Source organism: Jatropha curcas, chromosome 6 (assembly GCF_041381405.1).
Source record: "Jatropha curcas cultivar XTBG-Jc1 chromosome 6, XTBG_Jcur_1.0, whole genome shotgun sequence".
In the NCBI taxonomy this organism is placed as follows: Eukaryota; Viridiplantae; Streptophyta; class Magnoliopsida; order Malpighiales; family Euphorbiaceae; genus Jatropha; species Jatropha curcas.
In genome coordinates, this window is record NC_143156.1 from 11029323 (window position 1) to 11045254 (window position 15932).

The 15932-nt window shown below is 36.1% G+C and overlaps 2 protein-coding genes and 1 non-coding gene across 3 annotated transcripts; 1 reads left to right on the top strand and 2 right to left on the bottom strand.

The window, feature by feature from the left end:
- Positions 1–9514: 9514 nt before the first annotated feature.
- LOC149495543 (uncharacterized) lies at positions 9515–11281 on the bottom strand. The gene is made up of 4 exons (XM_089723192.1): positions 10391–11281; positions 10182–10336; positions 9962–10091; positions 9515–9880 (listed from the first exon to the last, which is right to left on the bottom strand). Exons 1-4 carry the CDS (start codon positions 11279–11281, stop codon positions 9515–9517), a joined length of 1542 nt encoding a protein of 513 aa, XP_089579318.1.
- Positions 10581–10687, top strand: LOC119371225 (small nucleolar RNA R71). Its single transcript, XR_005178804.1, has one exon. It is a non-coding gene; the product is annotated as a small nucleolar RNA R71 (small nucleolar RNA).
- Positions 11282–14742: 3461 nt separating the features above from the next.
- Positions 14743–15102, bottom strand: LOC119371224 (uncharacterized). The gene has a single exon (XM_037640991.1). The coding sequence runs from the start codon at positions 15100–15102 to the stop codon at positions 14743–14745; it is 360 nt and encodes a 119-aa protein (XP_037496919.1).
- Positions 15103–15932: the final 830 nt, after the last annotated feature.

Here is a 15932-nt window from a genome sequence, read left to right on the forward strand (position 1 = left end):
TATTCGGGTGGACCTGAAGAAGATTGAGGCAGTGCTTGATTGGAAGCCACCTACGAATGTCACAGAGATTCGTAGTTTCTTAGGTTTGGCTGGATATTACAGGAGGTTTGTCAAGGGGTTTTCTCTTATTGCTGCCCCTTTAACTAGACTTCTCCGTAAGGATGTCCATTTTGAGTGGACTAATAGATGCCAGAGTAGCTTTGAGAAGCTTAAGGCGATGCTTACTGAGGCTCCAGTTTTGACACAGCCAGCTCCAGGCAGACCATATGATGTTTATTGCTTCGCATAATGGTTTGGGTTGTGTGCTTATGCAGGAGGGCAAGGTGGTTGCTTATGCTTCCCGACAGCTTAAGCCACATGAGAAGAACTACCCTACCCATGATTTGGAGTTAGCAGCAATTATGTTTGCCTTGAAGATTTGGAGACATTACTTGTATGGTGAGAAATGCCACTTGTATATAGATCATAAGAGCCTTAAGTATCTGCTTATGCAGAGAGAGCTTAACCTGAGGCAGCGCAGATGGTTAGAGCTACTTAAGGACTATGATTTCACCATTGATTACCACCAGGGTAGAGCTAATGTAGTGGCAGATGCACTCAGTAGAAAGGCATTAGTTGCTCTTCGTGCTATGAATGCACGCTTATCTGTGACTAGAGATGGTGCTCTTGTAGCAGAGCTTATGGTGAAACCTAGCGTACTGCAGCAGATTAGAGATGCACAGCAGGGTGATGAGACTATTGCCTTATGGAAAGGCCTAGTCAGAGAGGGTCAGAAGAAGGGATTTGAGATTAAAGATGACTGTTTGTACTTTGGGGATCGGATCTGTGTACCTAAGATCTCAAATTTGAGGAGGAGTATCCTAGAGGAGGCCCACAGTAGTCTGTATTTTATGCACCCAGGTAGTAATAAGATGTATCGGGATTTAAGAGTGCAGTATTGGTGGCCGGCTATGAAAAGGGACATTACGGATTTTGTATCGAGATGCTTAACCTATCAGTAGGTTAAAGCTGAGCGTCAGGTCCCATCAGGTTTACTACACCCTATCTCTATTCCGGAGTGGAAATGGGATAGGATTACCATAGATTTTATGATTGGGTTGCCTACTACACCTAGGAAGAAAGATGCTATTTGGGTCATAGTTGACAGATTGACTAAGTCAGCGCATTTTCTTCCAGTTAGGACCAACTATACGATGGAGCAATACGCGGAACTCTACATTGATGAGATTGTGAGATTGCATGGAGTTCCTTCTTCCATTATCTCTGATAGAGACCCGAGATTTACTTCAAGATTCTGGAAGAAGTTACATGAGGCTTTGGGTACTAGACTGCATTTCAGTACAGCTTTTCATCCTCAGACAGATGGTCAGTCAGAGCGGGTTATTCAGATTTTAGAGGATATGCTGAGAGCTTGCATCATTGAGTTTCAGGGTAGTTGGGAGAAGTACATCCGACTTGTGGAATTTGCCTACAATAACAGTTATCAGTCGAGCATTCAGATGGCTCCCTTCGAAGCACTATATGGCAGGAGATGTAGGACTCCACTATGTTGGTCAGAATTGAGTGAGGGCAAGATTATAGGTCCAGATTTGATTCGAGACATAGAGGATAAGGTCAGAATTATCAAAGATAGATTGAAAGCAGCTTCAGATCGTCAGAAGTCCTATGCCGACTTGAAGAGGAGGGATATAGAGTATGCAGTGGGTGATAAGGTTTTCCTTAAGGTATCTCCGTGGAAGAAGGTATTAAGATTTGGAAGAAAGGGTAAGCTTAGTCCTAGGTTTCTTGGTCCATATGAGATCATTGAGCATGTGGGTCCGTTGGCCTATAGACTAGCTTTACCACCAGACCTGGATAGAATACATAATGTCTTCCATGTATCTATGTTGAGGAGGTATCGATCTGACCCATCGCATGTGATATCAGTTGAGTCTGTTACCATAGAGCCAGATTTGACTTTTGAGGAGGAACCGGTGAGGATACTTACTAGAGAGATTAAAGAATTAAGGAACAAGAGAATTCCTCTAGTAAAAGTTCTTTGGAAAACTCACAAGACCGAGGAAGCTACATAGGAGAGAGAAGATGACATGCGACAGCAGCATCGTCAGTTATTTACACCAGATAAATTCGAGGACGAATTTCTTTTAATGGGGGGGGGGAGAACTGTAACAGACTAATTTTCTTTTAGTGTCGGTAATAGTGATTTACCAGTCTGTGAATAGTACCATCGGTCCGGGACTTGGTATTATTTTAGTCCGGAAAAATTACTATGCCTATTTAATATTTTATTTACTATTTTTGGAGCATGTTTGCATGATTTAGGCGGGTAGAAAATATTTCATGTATATTATTGGAGAGTTTATGTATTAAATGCATAATATTTCTAGTGTGGTATATTAAGAAATAAATGAGGAATTATTTTAGTGGAGTTAATTTAATTAATTGGTGGAGTTAAATAATAAGTAGAAGAGAATTATTTGAGGAATATTTAGAGCCATTGGATGAGATTACTTAGGACTTGATCTTAGCCACACATTTGGCATGAAATTAGGAAGTCAAATTTGACTTTGTCACCTTAAAGTTATCACCACAACATTTTTCTTTCTTCTCTTCTCCTTCTCCACGCCATTTTCCTCTTCTTTCTCTTCTTTCATTTTCTTCATTTTCTTACCTCCAAATTACCACCAAGCTACCTAATTAAACCATGAAATAGTATTTAATTCTTAAGAATTAAGTAGTAGAAGTTGAGATTGGTGATTGAAAGCAAAGAGAAGTGAAGTTACCATTGAAGCAAGTAAGTTGTGATTTTTGAGTTTTGTGAATTAATAAGTAGAATTCATGGTTTAGACATGTTATTGATGCATTAAATCATGCTCCAACTATTTCTTTTGTCAAGTTTTGCTTTTAATGTTGATTTCTCATACTTTGAAGAGGTTGGAGAACCATCCTCAAAGGGCAAAGAGAAAGCCAAGGAGTAAGGCTTTCCAAGCTTATTTAAGCTTGTTAATAAGGTTAGTGCAATCATATTCTCTTTCCCTTTCACTTGTTGGCCGGTGTCGAATTCGCCAAAATTAATAATCTCACTACCAATTTAAAGAACTTGAAGAAAATGGTGAGTAAGGTCGAAATCCACAGAGACTAGAGATTAAAAATATTATTTTTAAAACCAGAAAATAAAAATGAATTATGAATGGGAGGATTGGAAAAATTATTGAATCTAGCAAAAATAGTAATTTAAAAATGGGAAATTCAATTGGAGAAATATTTCCAGCCAAGGTCAATCTTGTACTAGTTCTTCGTGTTGATCACTAAATTCAAATTAACTCATTAACATAATCAATAAATTGGTTATGGTTACCAAAAATGCTTTAAACAACCTAGTCTTTCCGTAGTAACAGAATAAGCAAGACAACGCGCTTTGATTAATCCCTTACCAATAACTAATTTTGACACGCGTCTAAAATTAAAATATATTGGTAGCATTAAGAATAAGAAAGACCCAATTCAATCTAATAAACAACATGTGTAGTCTATTCAAGAAGATTGTTTATCCCTTTAATATAACTTGAAAATCTGGCTCTAAACAAGCTATATTAATTGCTACAAATTGTTAACTCGATCAAACAATTACAGATTTGATTGTATTAACTAGCACCTGTCACTCTAAATTAATCAAATAACTGGCCATTTACTTAATTAAATAGAACAACAACATCCATCTAAACCATTAATTGCAAGAGATAAACAAATATTGAAGAGTTAAATGAGTAAAAAGAAGAACAATTCTCACAACACTTCGGTAGAACTAGCACTTGATTAAACCTTAAGCTCGAATTGAAATAATTCAGCCACGTACGGCCATTTCCAAGCTTACAAACTAAAGAAAAGAATTATTAACTCAAAACTCCGATATCCCAACTAATAGCCCATCTCTCCCTTTTATAGAAGAGAAGAGAAGACTATTTCAAAGGAAACTGAGAAAAATATATTTACAATCAAATCAAATCCAACAAAATAAAATCCCATGATCCTCTCTATTCTTCAAAACCTTTGAATAAATCTTCCAAAAAAAATCCAGCAGCTCCTCATCCTCTGACTTAGTGATTTTATCCCAAAAAGGCAAATAAATAAAGTCAAACTAATACCTGCATCTATTTAATCACATAGACCAACAAACCCATCAAAAATACCAAATTATATGACTAAAATAGTCACATTTTCATAGGTTATTCGGCACAAATAATAAACCCATCAAATTCCCCCACACTTAATATTTGCTTGTCCTTAAGGAAAAACTCAATCTACACAAAAGGAAATTCACCCAACTCTTCACAACTCTTATAAGAACATCTTTAGAAAAGCAACCTTAATTACAAAAGTAAAGCTGAGTTGAATATTCAAATCTGAAATCTATGGAGAATAAAGAATTGAATTTACATTCTTTCAAACATAATAGACTAGGCTTGAACTTTGTAATTTTAAACATGCAATTTAAATTCCATATCAATTAAACCATTACTTAAAGAATTATTTGTTAAACAGCTTGGTCACAGAAAATCATTGCAATCACACACAAAACAAATAATGCTGAACTTTTATTTACTTATTTATTTTTTTTTTTTTTTTTTTTGTGCTTGAACATTTATCAATTGCCTGAGTGTGTCATCATTGGTAACCCGCTTGCCGGTACTTGGAGTCACAAACTCAAGTGGCTACTAACACTACTCTTTGCCCAAACTCGGACAGCGGAGTACCTCGACTGCTCAAGTCTTAATTTAATTACTTGCTGTTTTTTTTTTTTTTTCCAATTTAGTAACCTTAAATTCAAAAGTAAACACACACATACTCATCTCCATACCCAAGCTGTTTATACAATAATTGGAAAAGCAATGGATGTGAATTATGATCAAGCAATTCAGAAATTTAACCATGATTCATTCAAGCCTCATATATTATGTCAAAAAGAATAACTACATTCAATAATTTATTCTAAATGGACAAGAGATAATAGCTACCAAATTAACTTTACTTAAGTAATTAAGAGGGTTTTTCTATTGAATTCAAAGGGCTGTTCTAGGTTAAGATAAAATTCCCTAATCATCAGAATTTCAGCTACCCAAAATCAATATCAAATTCAAGCAAATATTAGAACAAATTACTCACATTTTAACAAGACCCAACAAAATTGCTGATGATTATTACAATACCCAGCAAAATTTAACCAAAACAATTAGCAATTGAACCCAAATTTCATATTAATGATTTTTCTAGCTCAAAATTCCCTCCCCCACACTTAAATTACATTGTCCCAATGTAATACCCAACACAAATCCAAGCAAATAAAAACAGAAATTGAAATTTATGTCCAAGAAAACTTACCTGAACTGTTGGACTTGTGATCTAAAACCAAAACAGGGGACGCATCTATTGGGTACAAAACCTTCGAACACTGCTACTAGAAGAAGAGGGAATGGCTCCGAAGCTACTGATTGGGCTCTATTTTTGCTGGCGTTGGGCGATCTGAACAGAGACTGAATGATCTCTGCTTCGCGTGGAGGAGAGAGTCTGGGAATGTCGGCTGAATGAAATTCACTTCTCCTTTTCTTTTCTTTTGTTCTCACCTTACTCACGTGCTGTATATATGAGTCAAAAACAAAATAGGAGAACATAATATAATAAGAAAAAGCCCACACTTGACGCTCATAAGGCCTATTAAAGTTTCATATTCCATTAAACTCTCCCAAGGAAAGATCACGGCTTCTGCATCCAAAAACAATCAAATTGGATCATTTTATTAAAGAAGATGACTAAAAATAAATAAATAAATAAATAAAATTAAAATAAAACAAAAAGAAACTTTATTATTTTTTTATTCATTTACTCTTTTATTTTCAAACTTCCTACTTTCAAACCTGAACTTTAGGAATTTCCAATGATATTTCCTCTGTTGCTGATCGAAATCCCTCATAGAATGGTTTCAATCGGTGCCCATTAACCTTAAAAATTTTATTAGTCTCTAAACTCTGAATTTCCACTGTACCATGAGCAAAAATATTGATAACCACAAAAGGTCCAATCCATCTTAACCTTAACTTTCCTGGAAACAATTTCAGTCTTGAATGATAGGGTAAAACTTTTTGGCCAATTAAAAATTGCTTTCTTGAAATTGAATTATCATGAAAGGCCTTAGTTTTCTCCTTGTAAATCCGAGAACTCTCATAAGCATCATTTCTAATCTCTTCCAGCTCCTGTAATTGCAACTTCCTATGTTCTCCAACAGCATCCACGTCCATATTGCACTTCTTTACAGCCCAATAAGCTCGATGTTCTAATTCCACCGGTAAATGGCATGGTTTCCCAAAAACCATTCGGTAAGGAGACATTCCTATAGGTGTTTTATAGGTTGTGCGATACGCCCACAGAGCATCATCTAAACGCAAACTCCAATCCTTTCGATTTGGACTCACTGTTTTCTCCAGAATTGACTTAATTTCCCTATTCGAAACTTCCGCTTGCCCGCTTGTCTGAGGATGGTAGGCAGTAGAAGTTCGATGAGTAACCCCATATTTCTTGAAGAGAGCTTCCATTGTCTTATTACAAAAATGTGTCCCTCGATCGCTAATGATAGCTCTTGGAGTTCCAAACCTGGCAAAAATATTAGACTTCACAAAATCCACAACAGTTTTAGCATTATCATTTCGACAAGCCTTAGCTTTTACCCACTTAGAAACATAATCAATAGCAAGCAATATGTAAGTGTAACCAAAAGAAGCAGGAAAAGGACCCATGAAGTCTATACCCCACACATCAAAAATTTCACAAATCAAAATAGGATTAAGGGGCATTTGATCTCTATGTCCTAAATTTTCAGTTTTTTGACAATTAGCACAAGCTTTATAAAAAATATATGAATCATGGAATAATGTTGGCCAATAAAATCCACATTCAAGAACCTTACGAGCTGTTCTCTTAGGTCCAAAATGACCACCACAAGCATAAGAATGACAAAATGTAAGAATGGACTCAACCTCATCATTAGTGACACACCTTCTAATTATTTGATCTGAACAATATTTCCACAAATAAGGGTCATCCCAAGCATAGTATTTGGCATCTCTTTTAATTTTATCTTTTTCATGCTTAGTTAAATCATCAGGCAATGATCTAGAACTAAGTAATTGACAATGTCAGTAAACCAAGGAGTACTATTACTTAAAGAGAAAAGATACTCATCTGGAAATGCATCATTTAAAGGTAGAGTTTCCTCTGTCAAAGGTACCCGGCTAAGATGGTCTGCCACCAAATTTTCAGACCCCCTCTTATCTCTAATTTCTACATCAAATTCTTGCAGTAACAAGATCCATCTTATTAGCCTAGGTTTAGCTTCTTTCTTCTTCAACAAATATCGCAGAGCTGCATGATTAGAAAACACAATAACCTTAGTGCAAAGCAAATAAGAACGGAATTTTTCTAAAGCAAATACAATAGCTAACAGTTCTTTTTCCGTTGTGGAGTAGTTGCTTTGAGCACTATCAAGTGTTCTTGAGGCAAAATAAATAACATGAGGTTCCTTGCCAATTCTCTGCCCAAGAACAGCCCCTACAGCATGATTGCTAGCGTCACACATTATCTCGAATGGAAAATTCCAGTTTGGAGCTTGAATAATAGGGGCTGTGATCAACTTCTCTTTCAATATGTCAAATGCTTGCTTACAGGCTTCATCAAACTGAAAATCAACATCCTTTTGCAAGAGTTTACATAAAGGTTGAGCAATATTTGAGAAGTCCTTGATAAATCGTCGATAAAAGCCTGTATGTCCAAGAAAAGAGCGAACTTCCCGTACACTTACGGGGTAAGGTAAAGATTTTATAACATCGACTTTTGCCTTATCTACCTCTATACCCCTAGAAGAAACAATATGACCCAAAATAAGCCCTTGATCAACCATAAAATGACTTTTTTCATACTTAAGAACAAGGTTAGATTCTAAGCATCTTCCCAAAACTTTTTCAAGATTTATTAAACATTCATCAAAAGAATTTCCATAAACAGTAAAATCGTCCATAAAAACTTCTATAATGTTCTCTACAAAATCAGAAAAGATACTTACCATACACCGTTGAAACATTGCTGGGGCATTGCAAAGCCCAAACGACATTCGTCGGTAAGCAAAAGTTCCAAATGGACATGTGAATGTTGTCTTTTCTTAATCTTCGAGTGCAACTGGAATTTGATAAAATCCTGAATATCCATCTACACAACAATAATGAGTTCTACCCGCTAACCTTTCAAGCATCTGGTCAATAAATGGCAGCGGAAAGTGGTCTTTCCTCATTGCTGCATTTAGTTTCCTGTAATCTGTACAAACACGCCATCCATTTTGAACTCGAGTAGGAACTAACTCACCATCGGGATTTTCTACCACAGTAATGCCCGTTTTCTTAGGTACTACATGAACAGGGCTTACCCACTTGCTATCCGAAATTGGATAAATCACACCAAAATCCAAAAGCTTTACGATTTCTTTCTTGACAACCTCCATCATAGGTGGGTTAAGACTCCTCTGTGCTTCTCTCCTTGGCCTGCTATCTTCTTCAAGCAAAATTTTGTGCATGCATATGGATGGACTTATGCCTTTAATGTCAGCAATAGTCCACCCTATAGCATTCTTATACTTCATAAGAACCTGAATTAACTTCTCCTCCTCCTCCTTCTTGAGTTTATTTGAAATAATCACTGGAAGGGTTTCTTCTTCACCCAAAAACACATACTTCAATTGTTGGGGCAGCGGCTTAAGCTCCAATTTTGGTGGCTACAAAACAGAAGGCAAAAGAGCATGGTGACATTTAGGTAAATTAATTATAGGTCCATCACTTACCTTAGGGTCTTGTGCTTTTAATGCAAGCACTACTTCATGCAATTCTTCTTCAATCACAATCTTTTCTTCAAGCTTTCCAAGGCTCTCTGAATTTAAGTCATTGCAAAGCACAACCTTAAGCTTATCTTCTTCGTTCAAATGAAACACTTTTTCAGTCAATGGTTCAATAACATCTATGCCACAAACAGAAGAAACATCATTGGGAAATTTCATAGCATCATAAACATTAAATTTAATCACCTCACCATCAAATTCCATAGTTAATGTCCCCTCATACACATTTATCTTAGTTCTAGCGGTACTAAGAAAGGGTCTTCCAAGCAGTAAATTACATGAATTAGAAGATTTATCATCCTCCATATCAATAACATAAAAATCTGCTGGAAATATTAAGTTATTCACCTGAACTAACACATCTTCCAACACTCCCTTGGGGTAAACTATAAATCTATCGGCAAGAACAATAAGTATCTCAGTTTCTTTTAAAGGGCCAGCATTTAGTTGCAAATAAATAGAATAAGGCATTACATCTATTGATGCTCCTAAATCACACATAGCCCTATCAATCCCGAAATTACCAATTTGACAAGGTATGGCAAACATACCTTTGTCTTTGCATTTTTGGGGTAATTTTCTTTAAAGCACAGCAGAAACATTTTCTCCCACATCAATATACCCAGATAATTTCTTTTTATTAGTGCACAACTCTTTAAGAAACTTTGCGTACCTGGGTATTTTCTTGATAGCATCGAGTAGTGGAATATTGATTTCCACTTTCCGGAATATGTCAAGAATTTCTTTCTCTTCTTCTTCCCTTTTAGACTTGGCAAATCTTTGAGGAAAAGGGGGCTGAATCTTCAGAATTTCAGACTTCTCCAACTCTGCACCATCGGTTGGCTTGACCTTCTCTACTTCTTCCTCCGGTACCAAGTCACGTACACAATTTTTTGCTGCTGGAATTTCCAGCTCCTTGCCACTTCTCAAAGTAATTGCATTTGTATTCTATTTCGGATTCAAAATAGTTTGAGAAGGTAACTTACCTTGAGACTCTAACTTACCTAATGAAGTGGCTAATTGGCTAACTTGGTTCTCCAAATTTTGGATGCTAGTTCGTGTCTCTTGCTGAAATTGCATAGTGTTAGTAGCAAGTGATTTAACAATGTCTTCAAGAGACATACCTGAACTAGAAGATCCATGATCAGGTGCTGGCTGCCTGTTCTGAAATTTTGGAAAATTTGATGGCTTTGTTCCGTAGCTCAAATTTGGATGGTCTCGCTAGCCCGGATTATAGGTATTTGAATACGGATAATATTTCCGTTGAGGACCTGAAAAATTTCCCATTGCATTGGCTTGTTCTTGACTTTCATCTTGCAAAGTTGGACACATGTCTGTAGGATGTCCAGTATAGGCGCAAATTCCGCAAGCTTTAACTTGCTGCCCTTTCCCTATAACTAAATTCTGAACCAAAGATGTTAAATCATTAATTTTATTTTCAAGAGAAGAAACACTTACCTCACTAATATTTCTCGAAGGTTCATGGCGAGACCCGAATTGTTGAGAATTTGCAGCCATCGTGGAGATCAATTCCCTTGTGGCTTGGGGAGTTTTATTATCGATTGCTCCACCACTTGCTGCATCTATCATTTGCCTCTCCATAGGTAATAAACCTTCATAAAAATATTGTATTAAGGCTTGATCAGAAAACCCATGTTGCGGACAGCTTGCGCACATTTTCTTAAATCTCTCCCAATACTCATGTAGAGTGTCATTATTCTTTTGTCCACTCCCACAAATATCTCTTCTAATGCTGACAGTCCTTGAAGCAGGAAAGAATTTATCTAAGAAAGTTCTTACCATTTCTGTCCATGACGTAATCGATCCGAATGGCAAATAAAATAACCACTCTTTGGCAGAATCGGCTAAAGAGAAAGGAAAAGCTCTTAATTTTATTTGTTCCTCAGGAATTCCATGGGGTTTCATGGTAGAGCATACAACATGAAATTCCTTTAAATGTTTGTGAGGATCTTCATCCAACAAACCTCTAAAAGTGGGCAATAATTGGATCAAACCTGATTTAAGCTCAAATGCAGCCTCCAAGGCTGGGTATGTGATGCAAAGAGGAGTTTGATTAATTGGAGGTGTTGCCAACTCCCTTAATGTTCTCTGATCATCCATCTCCTCTTCTGGTTCAAACTCACCTGAACTTTCAGAAAGTTCAAGAACAACAGTCTCTTCTGGGTGTGAAGTAGTTGTAGGAACTTCAGGATCAATTGTTTGCTCTAGAGTTACTGTAGCAGCTGTAGACAATTGTTTCTTCTGCTTTGCCTCTTTTCTCAATCGTCTAGCAGTTTTCTCGATTTCAGAATCGTATTGGAGATCGCCTGTACTATCTGATCTGGTCATAAAAAAAACAATATAATTAATTAACTCTAGTCCCCGGCAACGGCGCCAAAATTTAGCCGGTGTCGAATCCGCCAAAATTAATAATCTCACTACCAATTTAAAGAACTTGAAGAAAATGGTGAGTAAGGTCGAAATCCACAGAGACTAGAGATTAAAAATATTATTTTTAAAACTAGAAAATAAAAATGAATTATGAATGGGAGGATTGGAAAAATTATTGAATCTAGCAAAAATAGTAATTTAAAAATGGGAAATTCAATTGGAGAAATATTTCCAGCCAAGGTCAATCTTGTACTAGTTCTTCGTGTTGATCACTGAATTCAAATTGACTCATTAACATAATCAATAAATTGGTTATGGTTACCAAAAATGCTTTAAACAACCTAGTCTTTCCGTAGTAACAGAATAAGCAAGACAACGCGCTTTGATTAATCCCTTACCAATAACTAATTTTGACACGCGCCTAAAATTAAAATATATTGGTAGCATTAAGAATAAGAAAGACCCAATTCAATCTAATAAACAACATATGTAGTCTATTCAAGAAGATTGTTTATCCCTTTAATATAACTTGAAAATCTGGCTCTAAACAAGCTATATTAATTACTACAAATTGTTAACTCAATCAAACAATTACGGATTTGATTGTATTAACTAGCACCTGTCACTCTAAATTAATCAAATAACTGGCCATTTACTTAATTAAATAGAACAACAACATCCATCTAAACCATTAATTGCAAGAGATAAGCAAATATTGAAGAGTTAAATGAGTAAAAAGAAGAACAATTCTCACAACACTTTGGTAGAACTAGCACTTGATTAAACCTTAAGCTGGAATTGAAAGAATTCAGCCATGTACGGCCATTTCCAAGCTTACAAACTAAAGAAAAGAATTATTAACTCAAAACTCCGATATCCCAACTAATAGCCCATCTCTCCCTTTTATAAAAGAGAAGAGAAGACTATTTCAAAGGAAACTGAGAAAAATATATTTACAATCAAATCAAATCCAACAAAATAAAATCCCATGATCCTCTCTATTCTTCAAAACCTTTGAATAAATCTTCCAAAAAAAATCCAGCAGCTCCTCATCCTCTGACTTAGTGATTTTATCCCAAAAGGCAAATAAATAGAGTCAAACTAATACCTGCATCTATTTAATCACATAGACCAACAAACCCATCAAAAATACCAAATTATATGACTAAAATAGTCACATTTTCATAGGTTATTCGGCACAAATAATAAACCCATCACTTGTTTAAGTTGTTTTTACATGGTTAGGTTTTTGAATGTATTTTGGGAACTTTGTATGTTTTGGTTAAATTGATGACTTTTAATGTTAGATATGTTCTGAAGTGGGATTGGAACTCATTTTCGACCCCTTTACACTTCCCATCTATTTCTGACTTCTTCATGAAAGTTGTAGCTCTATTTCTCAGCTTTCCAAAACATATTCTTATGTCTAATTCCAATACATTTAGCTCAACTGATGATTTAAATACCAAAACTGGTTTTGTTATGGTGTCTTACCTGTATATCCGAAATGATTGTCCATTTTGACCACTCAAATGGAAACCTAATGTCTTATGTTCTTCATAAAAGTTGTATCTCTACGTCTTAGCTTTCCAACCCATCCTCTTGTGTCCAATTTGGAGATACATAGCTCAACTTATGGCTGAAACACCCAAACTGACTCTATTGTGATGGGCCACATGCATCACTAAATTGAGTGCCCATTTTGACCACTATAATGACAAGATTAGGTTCTAAGTTCTTCATTAAAGTTGTTTCCCTATGCCTTGAGACTTCTCTCGTTCTGGATTGGTTTAATTTGAGTGTTTGGTTAAGTAGGAATTCAATAAACATTGGACTTGGTTCTGCTAAATCAGGTCTGATCTGTTGGTCTGTGTTCCTAGCTTTTGTTTGCTATATTACCTATTGATCAGGGCTGTGATCCCTTCTTAACATTTGTACCATTTTGTCTTATCTTTCTAATGAATCTGATTTCATTCAATTTGGAGTCCCATAACTCAAGTTATGTTTTAAAAACCCAGCAAAGGTCAAGTTTATGAACATGCTGAAAAGTTCTTGATTTATGTACTTTTATACTATATTAAGTATATATATCTATAGTGTTTTGAGTAAGAATTTTGAAATGATGGGTATTAAGAAATGAAGAGTTTTTGATTAAGAATTATTACTTTGTGAAAGAATGATTTTGATTTGGGCTCTACTATGCATGATTGAAATGTGGTATGATGAGATTGATTTTGTTATGTGAAGTTATGATCATATGCTAGGGTTATCAGCCCTTATAAATAGGCGGATGTGCTTATTTGTGTGATGGGGGTGGTGCTTTCATAGACCACGATTGTGTGATGGGGGTGGCGCTTTCATAGGCCACGATTGTGTGATGGGGGTGACGCTTTCATAGGCCACGATTGTGTGATGGGGGTGGCGCTAACATAGGCCACGATCAAATCTGCTTATGTTCATTCTGCATGGGTACGAGCCTTAACTAAAGAATGAAATTTATTTTTGCTAATAAAAGAATGAAGATAGATTTGTATTTATAATCGTCTTATTGCTTTCACAGTGTTTTAATTAAATTAATGCGATTTCGGTATCTATATACTTGAGTAATTTAAAGCACTTGCGAGACTAGCCTTGGCTATTCTTGGTATTTTAATTGTTGGTTATTTAGCACCATTGAGTCTTCCACTCAGCGCGTTGATTTTTATCACGCGCAGGTTAGGAGCGGAGGGTGTTCTGCAAGACCAGAGGAGTAGCATCAGAGTAGATATCACATTTTAGGTAGGATATTTTGTAAATGGTGATTTTTGGCATATATATAAATATTGTGTTGTGAAGGTTGTATATAATAAGTTTATAATGTATTAAGAGTTATTATTATTTAAGGAAATAACATCTTATTATATTTTTGGTGTATGATGATTATATATTCCTTGAAAAGAATGTGTTTAGAATATTATGAGTATATTGATGGATATTTAGAAGTGCTTGTGGTATGTTGTGAGTATATTGATTGGAGTTTTGGGGTTTGGAGAAAATTGGAAGTGTGTATATTTTCTTTGTGTGGCAAGGTAATTTTTAGGGGAAACCCTTGCGAAATTTTCATAGGAATTTCCTTCAATATTTTGTTTTTAAAAAAACAATGTTAATTACTTGCCTCCTTATGAAAATCTAACCACTTCTAATTTGTGATCTAGCTTTAATAAGTAACATAAGACGGTGCTCCGGCACCGATTGTGGCATCCGCCGTCTGGTTCTCCGGGATTGGCCGGTGGGTGTTACAATACTACTTCGTCACCAATCTTCAAAGTGAGCTTTCCTTCTTTCACATCAATGAGTGCTCCTGTAGTGGCCAAAAAGGGTCAGCCAAGAATGATGGGTATGTGAGCATCTTCATCCATCTCCAGTACCACAAAATCAACTTAAATGTAGAATTTTCCAACCTCCACTGGTACATCTTCTACTATCCCAGTGGCATACTTAATGGACCTGTCTGCTAGTTGTAAGATCACTTGAGTTGGCTTGAGTTCCCCTACATCCATCTTGTTGAAGACAAAATGCAACATCAAATTAACATTGGCTCCAAGATCACAGAGCGCCTTATTGATATTCATAGCTCCAACCTCACAAGGAATGGAGAAACTTCTAAGGTCCTTAAGTTTGGGAGGTAGCTTATTTTGGATTAGTGCACTGCAATCCTCAGTCAGAGCCACTGTTTCATAGGCTTCAGACTTCTTCTTCTTCGTCAATATCTCTTTTAAAAATTTTGCATAACATGGCATCTAAGATATAACTTCTGTGAAGGGCATATTAACAGATATCTGCTTTAGCATGTCTAAAAATCTTCCGAACTGCTTGTCTAATTGTGCTTTTCTTAATCTTTGAGGAAAAGGAAGTGGTGGTTCAAAGGCTTTCATCCTTTTTTGAATATCCTCCTCCTTGAGTCTTTTCAATTCTTCCTACTTTTTGTCTTCCAATATTGGCTCAGATTCTTCCTCTAGGTCTATCACTTCTTTATCCACTTGCTTCTCCTTTTATGGTCTCAGGTTTGGATCTTCCAAAATTCTACTGCTCCTTAGAGCTACTACATTGATTTGCTCTTTTGGATTAGGAACTGGTTCACTGTGAAGTTTTCCATAAGCTCTGGAATTAGAGGAGCTAGCTAGTTATACAATTAGATTATTCATTATCTTCTGGTGAGCAATTAGCTCATCCACCTTATCGGACAGTTGTTTAATGCTTTGATTGTGATAATCATTTGTTTCCTTTTAGGTTTGCATAAAACTTTGGAGCAAGGCTTCAAGGTTCAATGGTGGATTTTGGTAAGATTGTTGGAATTGTGGTGGATTCTGTTTCTGGTATCCAGGTGGTGGTGGTCTTTGGTTAAGGGCTGAATTTTGTCTAAAAGTTTGGTTTTGCTGGTTTGACCAAGAAAATTTGGGGTGATTCTTCCACTCTTGTGAAAAGGTATTAGACAATGGCCTTGATTGGAAATTATTGTGAACATAATTGTTTTACTCCACTGTACATTCAGTCATCCCAAATTGACACTCTCCATTTGCTTGATCAAAATTTCCACAGGCTTCACATCCTATCTGCGGCATTGCTACTT